Raw genomic sequence first — 25,459 nt, 5'->3', positions numbered from 1 at the left:
CAGCCATCCCTCATAAAACAACGTGATTATATTACTATGCATTCTTAACTATGTTACTTTTATCTACTTCCTGTTTAATTTAATTAATGAGAAGCTCTTCTAAATGAAAATAAGCTTATGAAATTACTCCTGTTTGATAAAGGGTGGGGGTGGGGTGGGCTTCAGTCTTGTTTCCTGGAGGATTTGCTTTAAAATGATTTGTAATCCAATCTTCTCTGGGTGTAATGAATGTTCTCAGATACTTAGTCATTCTGTAACCTGAACATTTTAATTATCAAGTGTTACTATGTAAATGCTCTGGAACAGGCTCCATATCCATGTGGAGCAGAGTCCATCCCTAACCCTATTTAAATGTAACCTTGATCAATGAATGGGAAATTAGAAATTCTTCTTGTCTCTGGCCACCATGTTTCTGACAGACAGAGGCAGAAAGTAATGCCCAAACTAACATACCTCCCCACACATAACCTCTAGAAACTTTCTAACTAACATACTACCTGCTAATAAATACCCATGATACATAGGGACACAACTGTGTTGGATTGCTCAGCTAGGATGATAAAGGCCCTAGTACATACGTATGAACCAATGACATAGTTGATAGTGACAGCATGCTATGTACTAATACACTACTGTACAAATATGGAGAATGTAATGAAACAAATGTATATGATGCTACTTAGAATGATTAGAAATAATCAAGACTCCACTGGGAGCACTGTAGGCTGTTGTTTTTCTTGCAGCTTTTCCCAGTTAAGGGTCGCCACAGCGGAACTCTGGTCCGCTAATGATTGGCAGTCGATGTTTATGGTGCTGAGGTGCCAGCCCAACACCCAACCTTCAACGAAGACACGCCCATTCACGCATGTCTTTCAAACGCCACTCGACCACAGGAAGGACATGCAGACTCCACACAGAAGGTGCTCCAACCGAGAATCGAATGGGAGAACCTCTTGCTGTGAGGTGACAACACTACCACTGCACCACCACGGGAGCAATATGGTAACAAAAATCTGTCCACCCATTACTAGCAATAGTTACAAGTGAGAAGAGTGAATAAATCTACACTGAACTACATCAAAACTGCAGCTTTTTGTCTTCACTTTATTTAGCAAATGTTTGGTAACACAAACTTCATTAATGATACTGCAAATTGTTTTCACTTTCTTGAGGTCTCCACCAACAAGCATGATTTTACATTTAAATTTTAATTGTAACTCATTACTTCATGATGTAAACAAATACCAAAGTATCACTCTAATAGATTCTGTTAAGAGGCCAAGAAATTAATGATCTTGAACTGAACACAGTTATGACTTATAATGTTATATAAGTTATACACCAGTTGAATATACTTTTTTGGGTGATTTCATATATAGTCTAGAACACCACAAAACATTTTTTAAATAAAATGGTCAATGTGGTTGTTAGTGTGAAGCCATTGATGAATAAACACAATCACCTTGTTCTACAGACATATAAATAATCAAACAGTTATAACATGAATTACATACTTCAAAATGAAAATAACTTCTGCAGAGTGAAGGCAACAGCACACTAACAAAAACATCTGCATTTCACAGGATTAACATTGGTTATACATCAGCTAGAAATATGCCAGGCAGGACAAGGCTGGCAACATTCAAAACAGTAATTTTAGAACCCTGTCATTTAAAACATTTGATGTTTCTGCCAGTTATTTTATTATCATTATTATTTTTCTGAATAATGATTACACACTAGCCCACTCTTTTGTCTCTTTAGCTCGCAGTATGCTGTACATCAAAACAATGCAATCAGGGGCTGAATTAGCTCATATATCTGCTTCAATTCCTATATTTTTCAATTATAGTAGACTGCTGAGTCATCAAGAGATTGTCTGTTTTGAAGTCTCTTATGTTTCTATTAAGACAAAAGATATAGTACTGCAGAATAGAGACAGTAAAATTAATTAAATAATACTAACACTGAAAGGGCAACCCAAAGGGGAATTACAGTAGCAGCCATAACTGGTGTAGAGCATATGACAGGCATTCTTTCAACTCTATCAATCATAGTATTTACAATTTAGATGTGAGGTTTTATTATTTTAGCCCAGACTCTGACTCTCTGGTTGTTTCAAGTACAGTCATTCAAATGTTACTGCATTTTAAGTGGTACGGCACTGCCTCACAGAAGGCTTTCAGTTCCTATAAGGGCCCAACCATTAAAATTCTAAACAGGCTTTCATCCAGTTCAGATTTTGGGGAGGTGAAGTCTGTCTTGGCACTCAACTAATGTAAAAGACCAGTACTGGATGGGAAACCAGTCTGTCAGGTGGCACAAGCCTATATGTGCACCCCACATTGACAGCTACAAAAAAATGTAGCTTCATCAACCAAATAATTGGAGTATGGAAAGAAGCTGTAGATTTCAGAAAAATTCAGATGAAAACAGGAAAAGCGTGCAAACATAACACAAAAAGTACCCTAGCCAACAATCAAAGCAGAGTCCAATTAGTTGATACAGAAGCATTAACGTCCTTTAAAGACCCAAATTACTTAATCCATGAGGAAAAGTCAGAGGTACCTAGCATTTTACAACAGGGATATTGTATGTGGAGGAGGGATATAATGACACTGTGACCATTAGATATATTTATAGGCTACAAGGTTTATGCACTGATAGAGTCTGTTACATGCACTCTTGATATCCCTTTTCAAATGACATGAAAGGAAGCCTCACAGCACTGTGTTTGCATGTTGGCGTTAGTGATGAGTAACTTAAACATTTTCAGTCCTCAGACAGGTAAATACTGCAGCTAGTTCTGTGCTTCATAACAAAAATAAAGAAGAGATGAAAAAAGGGAAAACAGAGATTCACCAAATCAATATATACCAGAAGAACTTCAGCACTAAATGAGGGCACATTTCTATGTACTCCTTGAAAGCCATGAAGGAAAGCTAAATCGTGCACTGAAAATCTGAACATCTACAGCAAGTTTCTAAGACAAATGTTTCAGAGCATCTTTGATTAATGCATCTGACCCATCATAAATAATAGTATAAAGTCAGTGTGGCACCTTAAAGATGGAATGTTCAAAACAATTTTTGGAAAGTAATATCACATCAGGAGGGTATTTTTCAGTATATCAATGCCATACTTGCATGGATTGAAACCCAGTGGGATAGTTGCAAAGGGATTATTGTGTGTCAGAGTACTGTGGTCACTGCGTTGGAGGAAGAGAGTCACAATATGGCTGTAAAATCTTTGGTCTGATGTCCTCCCCTTTAGTCTTCCAATAGAATGCATTGTATCATAGCAAAGGATACAGCCCTATGCTCTTGTTTAATGCCACTTCATGCTGGAGTTAATAATTACCACCTTTTACATACACACTACAAAAGCACAGGTGTAGCAGGAGAAGAAGACCACTGAGCTCTGTGGGACTGGCACAGCAATAATTCTCCATAAATAGGAAAGCAGTTCTTCTAGTAATCCCCTACAGCTGCAATCCTGTGACCTCATGAATGCAAAAAATCTGCGTCTCTCTCATGAAATTCCCAAAATGACATTAAACTGACCGAAGCACAACTGACTGAATGCCAGTATACTGCCTATCTACTTTCTACATTAACTACAGATGAAAAACAGCTGATGAAGTTTTAAAATATTACAGCAAAAGCGCTAATCTAGTTTCTTTTTGGAATAAAGCTATGTTTGGATTTATCCTGCTGCCTTTCTGTTGGTTTACAAAAGAGCTGTGTTTGGATCTATTCTGCTGCCTTTGGGTTGGTTTTGTGGCCAGTTTCTCTTCATTTTGGACTTCTGCTTCTTTCAAATAAACATATTCCATTCTCCAAGAAGTCTTCCATCTCCATAAAGGACAGCAGAACTGAGACACCTGAGCCTTTTTAAAGCCAGGTTACAAAACACCACAGAACAAAAGCTACCTTCAATGAAATAAGCCTGTTTGTTGTATCTTACTCTTCTTAATCATTGTAAACACTCGTTGCATCTCAGTCTACAGCATTCTTGTCCATAACCTTCCTCACACATAATATTTTAGTATACTTTAATGTCACAAACTAAACGTACAGTGCCATTTCTATATAGAAAGAGTCACAAAACACTCAAATCAAAAACGTGGGGTGATTCAATTATAGCTTTTTGTTTTTAAGACAGCCTTCAAGGGAGATTTAAAGAATGAACAGTCCACACTACTTGCTACTTGGAGATATGAACTCTGAATAACAATTAAGTAAAGCTAGTGCAAGTGGTCCCCCCCCCCCCCAGTATAATTTGATGTTTCTTCACTATGGACCTTATGCATACAAGGAGCAGAATGTTTGTGCTGTAAGAAAATGTGCAGAACAGTACCGTATACTAGGATAATATTACAGATCCTATCGTACACATTTCTGTGGGTGTGGTGAGGGCGGGGTTAGGCATCCACCATTTACATTGCTGTCAGAGTAATTATTCCCATTTGAAAGATAAAACGTGTTACTAAAGAATGAACTGCCGCAGACTGGTACTTTCTTCGTAAGATCGGACGTGCAAGTCCCCCAGCACATGAAAACTAGGCAAACAGAAGTTATAGGTTACACAAACGACAGCCAGTTACACAAGTGCAGTGAAGCAGGGCATGACAATGTATTATTCACTACTACTCTTCCAACTGCCTTGAGACAATGCACGTAAGCACAACCCATTTTTTTTACATACGTATTTGTCCCTAGCATCGCGCCTCTTCACTTCCACCATTTCTGATGTATGTTGTTAACCAAAATGGAAAAAGTACAAATCTTTTAAGTCCTGTAAAATCAGGTAAAAAAAATTGTGCATTCCTCTCTTCCCCTGCAAAATCAGTTTATTTCTGAGCATTAGTGAATAACACAGCAGCTACTTTGATAGCAAAAGAAGAGGTCCAAAACTCATTTCTTGCTTCTGTCATAGAGCACAATCTCTATTTGTTTATGCAAACAAACAAAAAAAGATTCATAGCTGAAAGGCTATTAGTAGCCTTTAGAATGGACAAATACCTAGAAGGGTCTACAGTACACAGTAATGTACTGAGCTGGAATTAAGATTTTCCTCCATGAAGTAAAATGTTTATACATGCTTATACCTGCAGGACACTGTGCACTGACCACATCCTAAGCACTATTTTTGAAAATAAATAACACCATACAATTGCCTACTGATAGATACTGACAAAGAAAGAGTCCTGCAACAGTAGCACTCACAGGCTTGATTCATTTCAGCAGCTCTGGTACAGATGATACTCAGATTTGTTTTGTAACAAATATAGCTGTACTAATACAAAGGCAAACAAAATAACATGACAGAAGGGAAGCAGCAAGAACCTGGAAACATCAACACCTCATGGGAGTAGTGAAACACAACAGTAAATTTATCAACGCATGATCTAATAGGAGGGTCTTTAAAAATGGATGCTGTCACTTTAAAAGTTCAGCCCTGGCTGACAAGCCAGACAAATGCCCTATCGCCTAGTTCACACTGTCGTCATCACTCCCTTCACCTCGGTCATCCTTGGATTCTGCAAGGCCACTCTCGTCAATGTTCTCTAGGGAATCAGCATGCTGAATTGAGAGCTCAGAAAGTGAAAGAGAAGGTAGTGTACTTTGTTCTGGATACAACCATGGTTTACGGAGTGGATTGTGCCTTTGTTTCCATCCTGGATACTTCAAGCAAGCCTTGTACATCCTCTTCATGGCCTGGGATTTGGTGATGTAAAACAAAAATAAAATAACAGAATATGTTACTAATGTATGAAATGAAGTAAATTAATTTCATCAAACAGTAGACCAGGAGCACTTTGAAAAGGCAACAATAAACTAGTCCAAAGGGAAGACAAACACTGAACGAAATGGCAGTCCCTTACCTACAGACAAATTATAGTACTTGTATATATAAGATAAAATAAAGTAAGCCCTCTGATATTATTTCTATAAAGGGTAATGTAAATTATCAATGCTCTGACTTTGCATACTAATTTGATTTAGATATTTTGAATAAATATACCGTTACTTAAAATACACCTAAATATGTCTAGTTTACTTTTGTTAACAATTTGTGTCATTTGGGATGACAGGTCATTTTCAAAAGCAGCCCAGAGGCAAGAGGACTGAAGTAACCTGTTTAAAACTGCCCATTAGAAAAGTGAGGAATAATAGGTTTCAACCCACTGTCCTTCTGTTCTATGCAAACATGTGATTACACACTTGATTAAGTCTTTGAGGAAGCCCATTGCCTTGACCTGACTAAACTTCTTTCTGAATACCTACTGCACACACACACACACACACACACACACACACACACACACACACACACACACACACACACACACACACACACACACACACGCACACACACACACACACACACACACACACACACACACACACGCATTTAGCCTGTGTTGCTCATCCCCACTACAGGTGTAAGGATCATATTTTTTTTTCAAGAATGCATCTATGAGGGAAACATGTAAAAAGAGAAAACTTGAGAAACTCACAACTAGAACTTCTGTTACAAGATAGCTGGAAAGACTGACAAATACATGGGAGATGAAAGGTACAAATGTCCTTCTGAAGGATCGACAGACATTGTGAGCACTTGCACACCTGTCTTACTTCAAGGGTCCTCTGCAGTTATTGGATGCATAGGCAAAATACAGAGCAGACTCTACATTTCTGTTTATTTTTCTCTTGTAATAGAAGGGGGACAGTAGCCAAAGATACTAAAGTATTAGTCATTAAGAAATATGCTGAAGCACAGATGTGCCAAAAATGTGTTCTACTTCATCTCCATTGTGAAATTCAGATCAAAGAGGGAGAACTGATCCTACTTGGACACTGAAGAAGAGCCCTTTGAAAAATTTTAATTAGCCTATTTTGAGCCAATGTCTTGCTCTCCCCCTATCATGAAGTACAAAGATAGTAGACACATAGTAACTGAAAATTAAGCAGATGTCAGGGTAAGTTATACAAACAAGTTAGTTCATTGACTAAGGATGAAAATTAAACTTGTCTGGCCAAAGGAAGAAGCGCTTCCACCCCACAGCACACATGCACCAAGTGGAAAGCTTCCTGGCATCCTTCAGTAATTTCATAAATTGGTGTAGAATACATGGAAGGATGGGGGGACTACAGAAGAAGACAAATTACAACAGATGTAGTCAAACTGCCATTAAGCTTGACTCATTTGCTCTCAAATGGTACTGTGTTGAAGGAGTGAGCATTCAAAGGGCCCAGAACTAAGTATTTGCTGTCAGGATAATATTTATCCTCTCAGTCATGAATTTGTGAACAAGCACTGAATTATGGGAAATGAGGAAATATATAAAGGAATATCTCACTCTTGTCAGTGGAGACTTTATCCAGCACCCACGCCACATCCCTTTGAAAGATGCAGATTCCGGGAAGGATGGCATTCTTCCCAGTTGTGAAAAGGTCATTCTAAATGGTGTCCATTCTTAGGAAGATGGGTTGAACACTCTTTTATTAGAACTGCAATTCCAGTAGTGTATTTACAAATTTAGGTTCATATTTAGTATAGTGCTTAAATTCTGAAGCACTTTACAAACACAATATACTCAAACAAACTCAAACAATGGAATACAATAAAGTGAACCAAAATAAAACAAAAAAGATGAAATATATTTACTCAAACTGTTATTCCTGAAAAAAAAAAAGTTTAGAGCTGAAAGAACTGCATAATTACACTGATAATAAAGAAAATTCAAAAACAAATTAAATATTGTAATAGCTGTAAATTGCAATGTAAAATCCAATAACTGAAAAAGAATATTGTCCAGCAGCCAGATATTAAATAAAGGGTCTATATTATGTGAATGAAAGTTCATAATATCGAATAACGAGTTTGATGTCTGGCAATTTCGGTCTTTAGAGCATTCGATATTATGAACTTTCTTTCATATAATATAGACCCTAAATAAAGTCTCACAAACAGATAGTGAATAAAGTCCTATAAATGGTTCAAATGAAATAAGACATAAGCAGCTTGCAGAAAGCAGCCACTACCTGTAAAGTAGTGTGATTTAGTACTGTGCCACATAGTCCCAATAAGACAACGTTATTTCACTAACAGTGGACAAGATGTAAACTGCATTCAGAAGCCACCAAAAGTCACTTGTTACATAAACTCCTCTCAGACACTGCAGTCCCATTGTTGGTGATCCAACAATCCAATGCACCAGAACCCACAGCAGTTCCACAGTGGAACAGCACATAAATCCTCTCAGGCACTGTAACATCACTGTCATTGAGACAGTGAACAGCACAGAAAAGCTTTAACACTTCCAGCAATTCCAACTCTGAAACAACAAAAACGCCTTTTCTCCAAGATACTGGAACATCAGCACATCCAATAATTTAACCTACAGAACTGCACAAATACGTCTCTGCCTACGAGTCCAAAGATGTTAAAAAAAAAATGGCCAGTGGCAGATAAATATCAATGGAGTTATTTTTATTCTGCATGGGTGTAAACTGTCTTCAGGAAAATACCTCCGTCAGTGTTCTACTACTACATTCTTCCTGACAAGGAAAGTAGGACTGCACATACCACCATATATTCAGATACCAAACCCCTCCCCAAGTTCCAGCCACACTAGAGAATTCTCAATCTTCTTCAGGTCTCCTAAGTCCTGTTATGCTAGATGCCTAATCTTTAATTCCAGAAGTTGATATGCAGCTGATTCTAGAAGCTATTCCAAAAGATCTGAACCACAGCCAACTGATCTGGACTATCTAACTTCCCAGCAGTATATGTCCACGGTTGGAGGATACATTGCAACTGGCTGAACAAACACAAAACCCACTTTGAGACTAACGAAGCAAGTTGATCAGTCTATCTTTTTCCCAGCATTTTTTGTTCAATTTTAATACCCTAATAACTACAGAACAGTATGAGAACTTACAAAAAAATTAACTGGAGATATAATAAACCAAAACCAATAATTCATAATGCAGTTATTGATGTATATGGGAAATCTTACAGTCATAAATAATTATATACATATTTCTTCAGAAAGTAGTGCTTTCAATGAATATGACAATAGACATAAAGTAAGTTGTGTACACTTACCATAAATGTAGATGTTCGAGTGTATTCACTGTTGCAGTCATTACATTTGGGTAATCTGCTGGCAGGTTGCCCTCAGTCAGCCTGATTAACAAAGTCTTGGGTCCTGCATCGGTTGCTGTCCCTTCTTCCATGACGTCAGGTCATCAGGGGTATAAAACATGCAGCCGACGCCATTACATCAGTTTTTCTTGCCCCAGATGTCAGGTGCCCCCCAAATGGGGAGCAAAATACACACACACACACACACACACACACACACACACACACACACACACGCACGCATATATATATATATATATATATATATATATATATATATATATATATATATATATATATAATTAGAAAGACAGAAATATACCTCCAAACAAAAGCAAATACACCAAAAAGGCTTTTACGCATAGTAAAAGAAAGAAGAGGTATAGTAAAAGAAAAACAGGGGGATGGAGGGAGGGCAACCAGGACTGCAACAGTGAATACACTCGAACATCTACATTTATGGTATGTGTACACAACTGTACTATGTTCATCGTGTTTCACTGTTGCAGTCATTACACTTGGGTAGATTCCCAAAGCTAAGGCTGGGAGGGTGGATTTATACCACTAGGAACAGCTATAAGGCCCTGCAAAACAGCAGTGGCAAAGCCAGCTCTGGATTTAGAGAAAATTGGTAAGTGATAGTGCTTGGTGAAAGTATGAACTGAACTCCACGTAGCAGCTTCTAGAATATCCCTGGTAGGAACACCACTGAGAAAGGCTGCTGAAGTAGATGCAGCCCTGGTGGAATGAGATCTGATCCCCTGGGAGATAGGTCTTCCATGGTGCTTATAACAGAAATGAATACAATGGCTTATCCATTTAGAAATAGTTTGCTTTGAAATTTTCTTTGAGATTTAGTTCTGTCCAAGTAGAATCTAAGTTGTCTGTGTACATCCAATGAATGCAGAATCCGCTCTCCCTTGTTCTGTGGATTGGGAAAGAAAGTTGGCAAATGAATGGACTGATTAAGAGCCACACTGGATACCACCTTGGGCATGAAGGATGGATTGGTCCTCAGAGATACCCTGTCCGCATGAAAGATGATGAAAGGCTCCACTGCCATAAGGGCCTGCAATTCAGATATCCTTCTAGCTGAAGTGATTGCTAAAAGGAAGGCTGTTTTCCAGGAAAGAAATTTTAAGTCTGCAGTTGCAGCTGGCTCGAAAGGAGGTAGAGTGAGTTTCTCCATTACAATGTTAAGGCCCAAGCAGGGGTTGGAGCTCTCCTGGGTGGTCTCAAGTTTTTGGCCCATTTGAGATACTGCTTTAGAAGAGGATGAGAGAAGGGGGGGTCTGTGTTGTAATGAGCTGAAATGGCTGAGGCATGGATTTTTATGGAAGAAAAAGACAGGCCTTTGTGAAGCAGTTAAGTATTGCAAAATCTGAGGTAAATTGGGCACTGCTGTGCCCATCCCTTGAGATTGATTCCAGGCACAGAATCTTTTCTATTTGTCGGCATAAGATTTTCTAGTACTAGGTCTTCTCACCTCCAAAATGGCATCCATCACAGGTTTGCTGAGGAATGCTAAGGGGGAATTTAAATGATTAGCCACACTGCAAGATTCAATGTTTGGAGCTGAGGGTGCAGAATTTGGTTCTCCTGCTGAGACAGTAAGAAAGGTGGCTGAGGCAGGTGCCATGGAGAAATGTGTGAATCACTGCACAGGAGTGGGCACCAGTGTTGGTGAGGCCAGTCTGGCGCAATCAAAATCATTTTTGGTTTGTCCTGTTTGACTTTTAGTAGAACGTTTGAGAGCAAAGGCAGATTGGGAAAGGCATAGACTGATAGGTTTTTCCAGCTGAAGGACAGAGCATCCACTTTCCAGGGTTTTTTGTGATGAGTTCTTGTGCAAAATTTGCCCAAGTGGTAGTTCTGGGGTGAGGCAAAAAGATCTATGTCAGGGCTCCCCCATTTGCATGTCAACATGTTGAAAACCCGTGGTTCCAGTTTCCATTCGTGAGGGTCCATGAGATTTCTGCTTAGTTTGTCTGCCAGCACATTCTGCTTTCCTGGCAGGAATTGAGCCTGTAGTTGTACTTGGTAGCTCAAGGCCGTGTTCCACAATGCTATGGCTAGTCTACAGAGGGGGTAGGAATGTGTACCCCCCTGCTTGTTTATGTACCACATAACAGTGGTGTTGTCTGATGAAGGTAGTCCTTGAAGGCTGTCAGTGCATTCTGTACAGCTAGTAATTCTTTTTGATTGATATGAAGGTGCATTTGTTTTGGGCTCCATTTGCCCTGAATGCACTTCCCTGCCAAATGAGCCCCCCATGCATAGTCTGATGCATCTGTAGCTAGGGTTTGGGCGGCAGGGGGTGGTGTGAATGGCAGTCCCTTGTTTTGGTGGCAGGCCTCTGCCCACCATAGGAACTCTAGGCACAGGCAAGATATGATAGGAATCATTGTTTCCAGGCTGTGACAATGTTCACTTCATAAACTTTTTAAGTACCACTGAAATTTCCTCATATGAGGTCTTGAATATGGAATTAGAAGAATGCAGGAGGCCATGAACCCCAAGGCTTGCAGTATTTGCCTTGCAGATAGCAGGGTTTTTGTGGCCACCTGTTTGAAGTAAGTCACCAAATGAATTTGCTTTTCTGGCATAAGGAAAGCCATCTTGGCAGTTGTATTCAAGCTTGCACCCAGGAATGTAATCTTTTGAGAGGGAATTAGTTGAGACTTTTTTTTGCTTATGGTGTACCCTACACAGGTTATAACTCTTTTTACAAATGCCAGCTGTTTTAGAAGAATGGCCTGGTTTTCTGCCTGAATTATGCAATCGTCCAGGTAAGGATATATTTGCATATTTCTTTCCCTGCAAAATGCAATTACTGGAGCCAGGCACTTTGTGAAGACCCTGGGCACAGTAGACAAGCCAAAGGGCAGTGCAGAGGACTGATAATGCATGCAGCCTGCTTTGAAGCATAGGATTACCTGCTTGGGATATGCAGGTAAGCCTCTTTTAAGTCGAGAGTTGCCAACCAGGCATCCTTGCCTAGCATAGGAAGTAACTGGTGAAGAGTCAGCATCTTGAATTTTGGAATGTCCAGGAAGGTGTTTAGAGTGGACAGGTCCAGAATTGGATGCCATGATTTGTCTTTTCTGGCACCAGGAAAAGTCTGGAATAGAAACCTTGTCCCTTTTCCTCTTCTGGTACTAGCTGAATAGCCCCATGTTTAGGAGGGAAAGTACTTGTTTCTGAGCCTCTGCCCACTGATTTGGGGGCAGGTCTGGTCACCCGTTTGGAGTTGGTAGCATGTGGAAATGTAATCTGTATCCCTGGGACACTATATTTAAAACCCATTTGTCCTGGGTTATAAGTTGCCAGTTTCTTGAATGAAGAGCCAGTTTTCCCCCCAAAGGAGCAGCTAAGAGATAAGTACTTGGTAATTTCAAAGAGAAGTCATTGAGACTGTTTACCATAGGGTGGTGCCTTGTTGTTTCCAGATTTGGAAGTGGAAGCACCCCATTGCTTAGTTCTGAAAGTCCCTTGGGACTGAAACCTGGTGCTTTTGGAATGTCTTGGTTTGACCATAGGGGCTCTGGAGGGAGCTGGAAAGGACCAGTTCTTAGTAGGCCAATGCCTACTAAATCTAGGAGGTTGCACTTGTAAGAAATTTTTCACAGTTTGCATAGATTTAGCTTTATCTTCCATCTTTTTTAGAACTTCTTCAGCCTTATTGCCAAATAGGCAGCCCTGCTGTAAAGGAGCATCCAAAAGTTTTGCTTTAACATGATCAGGCAGAGACTGCTCCTTAAGCCAAGCATGCCTTCTAAGTACAGACCCAGTAACAGCAGCCCTACAAGAAGGCCTCTTAAGAATCAAAACCATATTGCAAAATATGTTTGCCAACTTGTTCAACTGAATGCAATAAATCCTGCAAATCTTTATTCTCTACACAGTCAGAAATCAACATAATTTTCTGTTTAAGCAGTCCCATGATATGCTGTTGATATTTTAGCATATGCAATTGACAGTTTAAAGCCCTGATTGCTAAGGTTGTAGAAGTATAAACCTTTTTGCTCCATCTAAACAGCGCCCTGGAGTCTCTATCAGAAGGGGTAGAATTTTTTGCTGTAGAAGCCTTAATGCCTTTGGACCCCTGAGAAATGGTTTCAGGGTCCACAACAGGATTTTTGAAAAGAAATTTGTGGGACTCAGGAACCCTGTAGTACCTGTCTGGTTCGCTAGGGGCTGGAGATATGGAATCAGGGACCATACTGGATTCCGAAAACACATCATCAACAATATCTAGTACAGGAGGTATAGCCAAAGGCCTATGCTGAGGAAGAAGAAGGAAATCCCTAAGCCTCTTTTTGGATTCAGAGAAATCCTGACTTTCTCAGTGGAAATGCTCCCTTAAGGTATGTAAAGTTTCCCCAAAAGAGAAATCCTCAGGCAGAGAAGCAGAGGGAATGGAATCCTCTGCATCAGAGTCCTCATAAGTAGGCGTGGACAAATCCAGATCATTAGAAGAGTCAGAAGAAACAGAGTCCTGTTCAGAAGATTCATAGTCACATTCAATCCTAGGCCTCTTTGGGGGGGGGGGGGTTGACTACCCCTGATTAGAGTAATTAAATCTTCAGCCATTTTGATCATTTGTTTTTTAGGCATAGGGGCCTGAACATGTGGCCTGGGCATAATTTGTTTCAACATAGATCAAGATTTAGGCCTTAGCAGAAGTTGGAGTCGGTTTAATATGCAAGTCTGTAGGCCTGAATATACCCTCAGAAGCCGGTTCCTGCTCAGCGGCTCCGAACCCATCCAAGGTAGAGACATCCACGGGGTCCATATGTGAAGTTTCTCATGGCATACTGGACTCCGAATGGGTCTCAGTAGAGGCCTGCGAATCAGAAGTAGCAGGTATCAAGGGCTGTGAAAGTGCCTCACTGAGTATCGGCGAACTGGCGACTGGCTTAGGAGAAGTGTCATCAGCAGTTTTGGACCTCAACGGCCTGTCTATGTCTTTTTCTTTACATTTTTTCAGTATTCCGGTAGTCGGATGGCTTACCAATGACATTTCATGTTTAATTAAACCGAGAACCGAAAAATTTTGAAGCAAAAATGTACCGAGGATGGATAGTGCGCTGATTAAATAAAGCACAAAACTGACAGCAAGGTACATCATGGTCAGGACCTAGGCAAAGAATACAGTACAAATGAAAATCCTTATGAGGTATTTGCTTCCCACAAGTAATACAATTATTAACTTTTACTGACATCGGTAAGGAGCAAGAAAAAGTTTCCCCAACTGGGTACTTAGCTTTTAGTTGAAGACTTCGGTTCTGAAACTCGAAAATGAAAATTTCAGGAGTCGGCCGACCGGCACTTGTGAACTGCTTCTGCTTCGGGCACCGCGCGGCAAGAAAGACTGATGTAATGGCATCGGCTGCATGTTTTATACCCCTGACGACCTGACGTCATGGAAGAAGGGACAGTAACCGACGCAGGACCCAAGACTTTGTTAATCAGGCCAACTGAGGGCAACCTGCCAGCAGATTACTCAAATGCAATGACTGCAACAGTGAAACACGATGAACATCCACCTTTGCTTTATAAATCCTAATGTCATTGTTAGTGACCAAGGTACTTAATGTACTTCTCTGAATCCATGAGGAAATCTGAACCGGAGCAATGACTCCATAAGCAGTGGAAGCATTGTGTCCAAGGGATTGTGCTCATATGGAGGTACATCAAGGGAATTGTAAGCACTGCATCTGCCATCAATCCTCTGTAAGCATAAATGCACATTGCATCCAGGAGATTAGATCTCAGGTCTTTCAGATGACTCTCACAGAAGAAAGGTGAGGCATTTGTACATATTCAACATACCCGCAATAAATGAAATCCACTCCCAAATTATATTAACCTATGAGACTACAAAGCCCATCTCAGAGCCACTGACATCCTGAGAGGGAGCCACCATCAATTATCCACTTAATTACAGAAAGACCAGAAGGTCAGTTAAAACAACCCTTCTGCTATTACCAAACCTTGATAAAGGATGGTGGGGGAAGAGAAAGACCAGAGGGAAACACACTGTACTAGCAGTTTTGGGCCCACATGTTAAAAACGTAGAAAAGTATTGTTGGTCTCCCATATGTTGATGTGACAATAAGCATTCATAAATACAGACAACATCCAGAAAGCCCAAGGCAATAGTGGCAATGGGGAATGCATGGAGTCCAAGGGAAACCAGACAAAGAAGATGAACTTGTTGAAGTTGCTATGGTCTGGGACAGTATAATCTAAAACAAACAGTTCAGTACAGTGTAAATTCATTAGCCAATACTATGTAACAATTAAAGAAAGAAAGTAATCTCACTAAGTTAAAAGTCTCCTTCAATACATGAAATGAAAGGACAATAAGTACTTTCATGCCTTACACTTAACCAAAGTATATAAACCTGTTACATAAAAAAGTTTATTACCCCCTAATGTCACATAATTGCTGCAGAATGAAAGGTTAAATGATTGAAGGCTCTATAGAGTTTAGTAATGAATTAATATTATAACCACTGTACCCACAATAATTATCTGAATCTAACATAGCCTTCCAATTATCTATAAAGTTGTTCAAGTCACCATCCCTTATTGTAGGAGTAGCATTTCTGAGTAAAAACATATTTGCTAAAATATGCTTATACGGGGACATTGCTACTGTTTCTCTTTTTAAATGCATAGAGATGTTCATAAATGCAATCTTGCAATAGCATTTATTCTTGTTGCTGGATATTCAGAATATTTTTTTTACACATACATAATTAGAAGTACAGCAAGGAGAATAGTTACAAAAAAGTCATTTATTACTACTCAGTTTACCTTTTGGTAATCAATATACATTTAACCTGACAGTTTGAAATTATCATTAGGGTACCTCACTCTCTCTCTCTGATTTTTTTCCCATTTTGTCTAAAGGCATTATAGAAAAGAAAAATCTGTAGCAGACCATAAACTAAGTTAGCAAACAGACAAACAAACAAATAAAAAAAACCATCAAACTAATAAACAACCATACATTTTTTTTTTGTGCTGGTGAAACATGTAACAATAGGGCTGCACTTAAAAATGTTCTCTTTCCTAAAAAATAAATTTTGGTTAGACACCTAATCTAACTAAAACATGTCAATCATTTTCCATAACTCCACATGCTGACTGATCATCTCTACAACATGTAATCTAATTTAAAAAATGTGAATTTAAACCATCCTTTCTATGCAAGATATGTTTTTTATGGGTAACAGCATAAGGAAAATGTAATGAATCTTTTTCCCTTTAATCCCATCTACAAAACTATTAGGTGTCATCATAGACAATAATCTAAATTTGACCTACATGTTAACCAAACTATCAAAACCATCAATAAAAAACTAGGGTCACTTTACAGAATAAAAGCCTTCCTAACCCCTCCAGCTAAAATTGCCATAGCTCGCTCTCACCTTCCTTCAACCCTTCTGTATGCATCCCCTCTACTCTCGAATTTAAACAACACTGTCCTTAACAAACTCTCAATTTGCTACAACCACATTGCCAGGTTTGCCATTGGGCTGCCTTTTAGGACACATCATTGCATTAATCTAAATCAGCTTGGGTGGCTTGAACTACCCGGCCTAATCCAGTATAACCAACTGATTATGGCCTTTAAAATCCTCTATAATCCGGACAATACTCCTGCACTTAAAAATATTATCACCCCCTATAAAAATCCTAGACCGCTTCGATCCTCTAACAAACTACTAATTCAGACTAGAAAAATTAATAATACAGCCGGTGATTCTCTCTTTGCAAACTCTGTAAGTAGATCCCGGAACTCTCTTCCAGCTAATATTACCTTACTTTCCACCTTAGGTCAATTTAAAACTAGACTCAAACAACATTTGTCACTTAACTGGCTATGTCAATGTATCAAGCCTGGCTAACTCTCTCTAGAATGTGTAAAATCTGTTAACCAGTTTACTGTGTAATTTAATTTAATCCTGACTTCTGCTCAGGATTAACTGTAACCTGTGGAACTTGTTTAACTTGCTTACTTATGTAATCTCTGTAAATAGTCTGTTTGTAATATGTAATGCTGGTATTATGTAATACTGTATCTGCTTACCCTTGGAGCTTTTCTCCCCGGGCCTCCGCTGAAAATGGACATGCATCCAGTCGGACTATCCCGGTCAACAAAAGTAAAATAAATAAAAATAAATAAAATAACTTTGTCAGATATCACTACTGTAGTTTTTTTCACTATAACCATATACTCATAATGAAATCACCAGATAAATCACTGGCAAGTCTAAAAATCTTTATTAGAATTACTAAGTAGGTAAGAATGCATTGATCTAACAGCACTGTTTTCAATGTATCTTGGATGCATACAACATGTATATACTATCAGTCATCTTAATATCCTCTTTATATTCCTTGTTCTAAAACTAGCACCGACACTGCATGAAATAATGGCTAAACAATTAATGGAACTCATTAAAATTAAGACTCAATCCATTACTAGAAATCTTATCATGACTCATGTAATCTGTAAAATGCCCCATTCCATATAATGAAATATAATCAGTGAATGAGCAGTAATAAAATCATCTTTTCTCTTCAATTACCAATCAGACAACTGACATAGCTGGGGTCCATCACAGTTCCTTATAGCTAGCCATTTTAAGTAGTAATAAGTACACTCACTATTAAATATAAATGCATGCAAATGCTGCCACCCCCCCCCTCCCGGGCCACCTGCTTGACTAGTCTTTTTTTTTCCCTGTCTGTTAGCACTCAGCATTTCGAGTGCCAACATTTCAGTAGGGAGCAGAAACTACAGTACAAAGGGACTCAACATCATCTGATACAAAAACAGACATCCCAAGTGATATTTTTAAAGGCAACTTGAGCCTTAATGTTGTAGACAAACACACTAGAGTTTCCAGTGAATGAACGTAAAGAAAACAGAAGTGTTTTAAGTTTGTTTTCAATATAAATAGTTAAAAGTTTCATACACCATCTTTTTCCCAGCATTTCCGTGCAATTTTAATTGCTGAAATAACAATGCCATAGTGTTAGAACATACAAACAAATTAACTGGAGAGATCATAAACCAAAACCAATAATTCATAATATAGCTGGTGATACATATGAGAAATCTCACATTCAGAAATAATTCTATATATATTTCACCTGAAAGTACTGCTTTCAATGACCATGACAAAATATGTGACCACCTTTGCTTCATAAATCCGTATGTCATTATTAGTGACTAAGGCACTTAATGTACTTCTTTTTTCTGAAGATGCATTGTAAAACTTGACATTACATGAACACTCAAAAATCACTTTGATTTCTAACATACACTTCTCCAACTACAATTCTAGAAGTAGGTGCAAGAAAAAAAGTACTTGTTTTAAAAAGAAAGTTTTAGTTGAATTTGTTCATAAAGAAATATAATGGATCCAATGTTCCCACTAACTCAGTGCAGATATTAGTCCTGGTACAATACTGATGTTTCAGCAAATGATGGTCATAGTTAGATAAATTAGTGACGAGAGGGCTCAGTACTTGCGACCATTGTTGTTACGAAGAGTCTCTTGCATACTTTGTTCACAACTGAAAAAGAACAGGAATGCTCCTCTGCTTTGTCCTCCTTTATGTTTTTCTCAAGCATATTGCAAGAATGTTTGATTCTCACTTTTTTTAACAAACCAGCTTTATTATCATTTTTTGAACAAAGAATTTTATCCATGAATGTCCAGATTCAGTCATAAAATGACATACAACATATTAATAAACACAGAAACGGCCACGCTTTCCAATCATAACCTATTTAATTTGTTAATTGGTCACCAAGTAACTATGATGCTACATCATCAGTGAAGGTATCACCTTAATACTAAAACAAATAACATCTAATGTCAGCTAACACTGCAATCAAATACTGGATCTATTGTCCTAATATAAACATACGCTGAGTTTCCCACTTGTCGACTTTGTCACCCATCTACCATATTGAAATTTCCTTTATTTTGGCTATTTAATCATCTTGCTTTAACTCACTCAAGCCTAAAAAATCCTTTTCTTATGCACTTCCAATTCATACCTGTACCTCCTTATGGAGTCCAGAACAGTTTGAGTTTGGATTCTGTAACAATTAATAATATGCAGTTACTAGAAAGGACAAGGAGTTAACAGAAATGGCACTTAGATTGCTAGTCTAGGATGTCCTGCAGTGGAGAAATTAATCTTTGTCATTTATTATTGATATTTTCATATTTATGTTCATATTTTCATAACTTAGACACCTACATATTACTGAGGTGCTTGGTGTGAAACACCAGTGCGGGAGACAGGACAATTCACTGGAAATACTGGCTAATATCACACTATGCTTGAAATATTGCTAGTTGTTGGTTAGTAATATGAAAATAAATGAAACAAACAGTCTCTGCGGTATCCCTCAAAGTCTCATAAACCCAGTATGTCAATATACCAGGTCCGAAAACAAATAATGAGGAAACTTCTCTCTGTGGAAAATCTAAGATTCCCTAGAGTTAAGGCACCTAATAAAAACATATTGTGAATATCCCACCTTATAACAGGTGGTAGAAATACTTTATTTTAAAAATGTCCAAAGTATAAATCCACTAATGAAAGTAGGGAGGGACAAGCTAGTTCAAGTCAAATCTTCTTTATTAAAAAACACACAAATAAGTGATCCAAATAGTAGCTGAAAAAAACAGTAATTATGAAAATAAGCAATATTCCATATGTACTTAATACATCAAAAGCCAAGTCACTTACAAATTGTTGAATTACATTAGGTGAAACCTTAGATGTTGAAGACAACTGTCTTTAATTTTTGCACTGTAAGTTGCACATCTTGAGAGATATCCAGTAATATTTATATTGCTAATGATACAATTAACTGATATTTTTATATTTCTGTAAATGTCTCAGGAAACATGCACTTATAGAGGAATTTCTTCTTGTCATGTGAAAGCTTATGTCTGGTTAACAAAAATGTTCTAACAATACAGGTCTAGACTTGTTGTTTGTCTTTTCCCAGTTAGGGGTCGCCACAGCGGTACTCTGGTCTGCTAATTTTTGGCAGTAGATTTTTATGGTGCCGAGTTGCCAGCCCAACACCCAACCTTCAGCGAAGGCATGCCTATTCACACATGTCTTTCGAACACCACCCGACCGTGGGGAGGACATGCAGACTCCACACAGAAGGCACTCCAGCCGAGAATCAAACAGGAGAGCCTCTTGCTGTGAGGCAACAACGCTACCGCTGCACCACCGCAGCTTAATACAGGTCTAGACTATAGCCTTCAAAATATGAACATTTGTGAAAGTTTAGAAAAAACATAATTTGGGGTTTTGTGTGCATTATAATATATTACATTATTTATGGAAAATACTATGAATGCACTATTATCACTGCAAAGAACACTTCTTACTGATAACATTGCTATTTGTACAGTTCTAATAACTTTCATTGTTCATAAAATATTTACATTTGTTTATCTTTTTCAGACAATACTCTGGAATACATGATGTGTGTGGGCTGCTAGAGATGTGACATTCCACACCACATAGGTGTTGAGTTCATTCAATAAGTAACCATTTCTGCTTTCTCACTACACTTTACCCACTACTACTTTTGTACATACTCCTTATATTCCACTAACAGAAATATATTTTTATTACTTCATCTTAAAATACAAACGTTTTAATCATACTCAACAACCTGTCAGAAATACAATTCTCTAAACTATATATTTAGCAATCCCTATTTTATATTCTGGGCCGTATTTGGATCGAGAAGATTGTTACAGTTTACTCCTTCATTTTCATAGACAGAGTATGCTGATGCAAACAAGCATCATACACACTGTAGCTTGTATTCATAGTCACTTACACAAATGCAATAGGGATATCCCTGATGATTACAAATGATTCATAGATGCCAAAGGCCTTAAAAATAATGAGTTGCAAATGAGAAATGTTATAAAGCGATATATGCTAGTGAGGTGTTTTTGCAACTGATAGTCCAACATCCATGCAGTACACACATCAGTTATTAAAAGTTATGCTTCATGTTTGATATTGAAGTGTAATCGACAAACTCATTTGTCCAAGTATGTACAAGCTCTTCTCTGACACATACATTTTCCCCGAGAAACCCCTTCATTAGTTTGTCTTAAGTATGTATAACTATTAAAATAATAAAATCAATTATTTTGCCCAGTGATCACATCAACAGTCTGACTTTATGTACAAGCCCTTCCCTGAAAAACAAATGAATTATTTCCCCCAGCAAGCCCTTCAGGAGTATGTACATTTACCCAAGAGACCCCTTCAGTAAAATGTTTAGATATGCACAAGCAACAAAATGAAACATTCACTCAAGCAATCCCTTCAGTAATATGTCCAGGTATGCAGAGGCACCAAAATGAAACATTCACCCAAGCAACCGCTTTAGTATAATATCCAGATATATACAAGCACCAAGATGAAACATTCATTTACCAAACCAATCTCCACCTCATACCTCCATATTCTCCTGGAAAACATTTTGCTTACAGGGAAACATTCAGAACTATTTACGTACTTAGTATGCTAATTTCCACTTTATACATTCACATCCATGAATTGTACTCTTATGCAAATATCTAAGGCCCCTTATCAGCATATTAGCTGTCCCCCTTTCTCTTATGCATTAAGCATGTTATGCTTTTGTCATGGGGGGGGGTCATGTTTGTAACAGCTCATTCACATTTCCATATTCATACTGAAAGTCCAAGATTTGCATATCCACACAGCACTGGTCTTTGTGGATTACTACTGCGAAAATACAAAGCACCAGACAATGAATACCAGCCTATGACTAGTATGCCACTAGGAACTACAATGATTTATAAATGTGGCTCACTGTTGTCCACAGTGGCATAGAGCACAGGTACTGGTTTCTTGAACTGCACACAGAAGTACATGGAACATGATTGTGTACTATACACTCCTGTGCTTAGGATAGGGGGATGCTCTGTGTTGCATGACAATAGCAGGCAGCTTAATAAGGTATACTATTAAGGAGGATGTGGTCATTTTCTCTATTGTGATGTGGTCTGCCATCATTCATTCTTAAGAATGATGTATAAAATGTTTCACTCGCTATGCATGAAGCAGACTAACATTCTTTATTATAATAAAGTAATTTGGGGACCTGGCACTGTGTAAGTTCCCACTTATGAAAGTTAATCACCATCACTGTGTGGGGGTGTGCCTATTTTGTTTCTGGCAGCAGGTTTGGCTATGCAGTAGGGAATTTTGTTGCAGCTACCCTGGAAAGGAGGTGTTAAAGTGTTTTTGTTTTTTGGACAGTACTAATATTTTGCTTGGCATTCTATGCTGAGCAACACATTAGCAGTGAATGGGATCACTGCATAAATTGCTATACCACAAAACGTTATGAGGCTTCTGTTCCATAGGTATAACTCTATGTATTGCCATGGACATCGGCATGCAGGTATGTTAAACCCGCTCCACTGTATATTGCTGTTTAGGAATGGTGCCCTAGGTCTGCTGAGCAGAACATATCTCAGTGACATAATAGTCTGGCTCTTGTTTAATAGTCCTTCTTAGCTATACTACCAAGGAAGCTCTAACAGAAAGGTAATATGTATCTGTTGATCTTAAATATAATACTCTGTCTTAAAGGCAATAAGATACATTATTTTACCCTGCAAAATATTTAATAAAAATGAAAATGGAAGAGCAATTTTTATTAACTGATTCTGGGAATTTATCCCATCTATTTGCAGATTTGGTACAACAATGTTTAGAACACAAGACATTCACACTTGTCTTCAATCAGCTATATAACTGCCCTTAATCAAATCAGTTCACATGCCTTAACAAACAATGATCAGAAAACATAAACTTTGATTTTCAGACAAGCCAATACAATTCCTGCATCTTACCAATTTCATAACTTATTCCCAAAGGTATAAATAATCAATTTCTTCTCTTAAATATGTAATTGTTGGACATTTCTCAAGAAAATCTGCTTTCTTATAATCATTATATCTTCATCTGAGCAGCACAAATACAATAATATTTTTTTCCAAAGAAGCAATAAACACATATATTTGGTAGCCATGCATTTTCCTTCTAAAAAATATATGTGGAAACCTGCATCAACAAGAATATAATCATCAAACTTAAATATGTTTAAAACTACTCCCCATTATCCCCATACACCAAAACTCTGTTAAAACATGCTCTGTGTGCACCATTGGTAAACACTAGACACAGAGTAAAATGCATAAATTATCACTCATTTTTCTCCATAAAGTAAAAGTATAACCATCGCAAATCCCCACATTGTCACAGCAAAAGCCAATCTTTTCAACTATATACATCCACAAACTAGACCACAACTACTCTTAAATATAACTCTTATCAGTGACAGGGATGACGTAGCTAATTTTTGATAAGCCCTATATTAAATAATACTATGCTTCCCATGTTTTGGCCATCCATATGTCTGAAGGCACATACTGATATAAACTTTCCCAGTAAAAGACAGCAATAAAATACAAAACAGGATTAACCCAGAACAAAATACTTGTCATAAATTAGTAATATTTACAAACCTGATATTATGTAAACAATGCATACCACAATCCATTCTTATGGATACAATATCTAAAACTTAAACATATCTACAAATTAGTAAACCAGCCTGCAAGTACTAATTTTCATCTTCTGCCTATGACTATATAGAAAAATTAAATATAATATAGTCACAGCTTATTAACCATCAAAACTTCTAGGCAATATCAACATTTCTTCCCACACACATTTCCACAAATAAAATGAAAAATTGGTTTCCTAATCATCTTAACTCTGCACTTCATCGGTATCAACAACCCTCTGATTTTTTTGACAACTGAGTTCAAACTGTAAACTGAGCAATATATTTGTCCACACCAAAGTCTCGTCCTTGTAAGAAATCATTATTACTGCCTATTGGTGACTGTAAATTTCTAAACATCTGTACCCTTGCAGGAAGAAACACCATCAACACTGCTGGAAGAGGCATTTTGCAATCCATATTCTTTTGACATTCTCTAATAATTTTACTACATATCAACACTTGCATTAAATTATTGTTTAAAACTCACATTCGACTAGTTTATCCTCCACAAAACATTATTTTCCAGGCTTCTGTATCTGCAAACATTCCTGTTCTTTCTCACACCAAGTCACAAACTACACGGAAGTCACCCGTGTCTTTTCCATGAACCTCATGGTTGACCATAGTCTCTGCCTTCATCAGTACAGTTGCCCAATTTTCCAACATTTTGAAATTTATTGTGTTCTATTCACCTTATGACCTCTGGATAAACCATTACAATTACATTTCAATCAAATTGTTAAATATATACTTTAAAATGCCAAAAATCACCTTATAATATGGGACAACTTGCCATCACTAAACCAGGTGATCTTCGAAATATACAAGATAAGGCAATGACCCGCAGAAAAATCACTGCTGAGGAATGACTTGCTGATAGATGCCTATAGTAAGTACATTTCAAACTGTCAGTGGGAACTGTATTTTGGAAAGTTGAACAAAACATTTTGTAGAACTATGGCTGTCACGGCTGTAAATATTCCACAGAAACTACTTCAAAAAAAAAAAAAAAAGCCTTACTCCATCGATCCAGTATTGCATTCATTCAGTCTATCAATCCGATTTCCCACCAGTTCTATCAATCCAGTATTCCATCAGTTCAGTTCCATTAACTTTGGACTGTGTCTGTAAAGTTTTATTTGTATTTTACTGTCAATAGTGTTGATACCAGCAGTATTATTCAGATTCTCAGTAACTACTGCAACATTCTTTCCTCCTCACAAAAATGTCTTTTATTGTCATTTTTTAAATTTTTATAGTACTTCATTACAACGGGTCTTTTGAGAGAGAGAGAGAGAGAGAGAGAGAGACTGAAATACAGAAACAATATGTTCTTATTTGAACTGATGTAATGAAAAGGAAAAGATGGGAAGCTTTAACCCTTTAACTCCTTTGCACAGGACATTTTTCAGAAGGTCAATCCTTAGAGCACTGGCTCTATTGACTAGTTTTGTTTCTTGTTCATAAATACCTCTATCACCAACATTGTTGGGTATTTTTTCAGGAACCTTTCAATCTTATGGGCATAATTACAATGAGGCTCATTGCTGAATAAGATCATACCACTTTCGTGGGAACAAACCATGGCATTTGAGAAATGGCATGTTGCAA

The 25,459-nt window shown here is 37.9% G+C and overlaps 1 protein-coding gene across 1 annotated transcript in view; it reads right to left on the bottom strand.

Annotated features, from left to right (window-relative positions):
- Positions 1-919: 919 nt before the first annotated feature.
- Positions 920-25,459, bottom strand: part of STARD10 (StAR related lipid transfer domain containing 10) — a 686,474-nt gene continuing 661,934 nt past the window's right edge. Inside the window, exon 6 of the mRNA XM_044073027.1 lies at positions 920-5,720. Within this exon, the coding sequence (XP_043928962.1) occupies positions 5,493-5,720 (228 nt within the window). The 3' untranslated portion in view covers positions 920-5,492. The remainder of the gene's footprint in view (positions 5,721-25,459) is intronic.

Source organism: Protopterus annectens, chromosome 5.part1 (genome assembly GCF_019279795.1).
Source record: "Protopterus annectens isolate FY-2018-M chromosome 5.part1, PAN1.0, whole genome shotgun sequence".
Classification (NCBI taxonomy): Eukaryota; Metazoa; Chordata; order Ceratodontiformes; family Protopteridae; genus Protopterus; species Protopterus annectens.
Note: the sequence above shows the minus strand (reverse complement) of the source record. Positions and strands in the feature narration are given on the sequence as shown.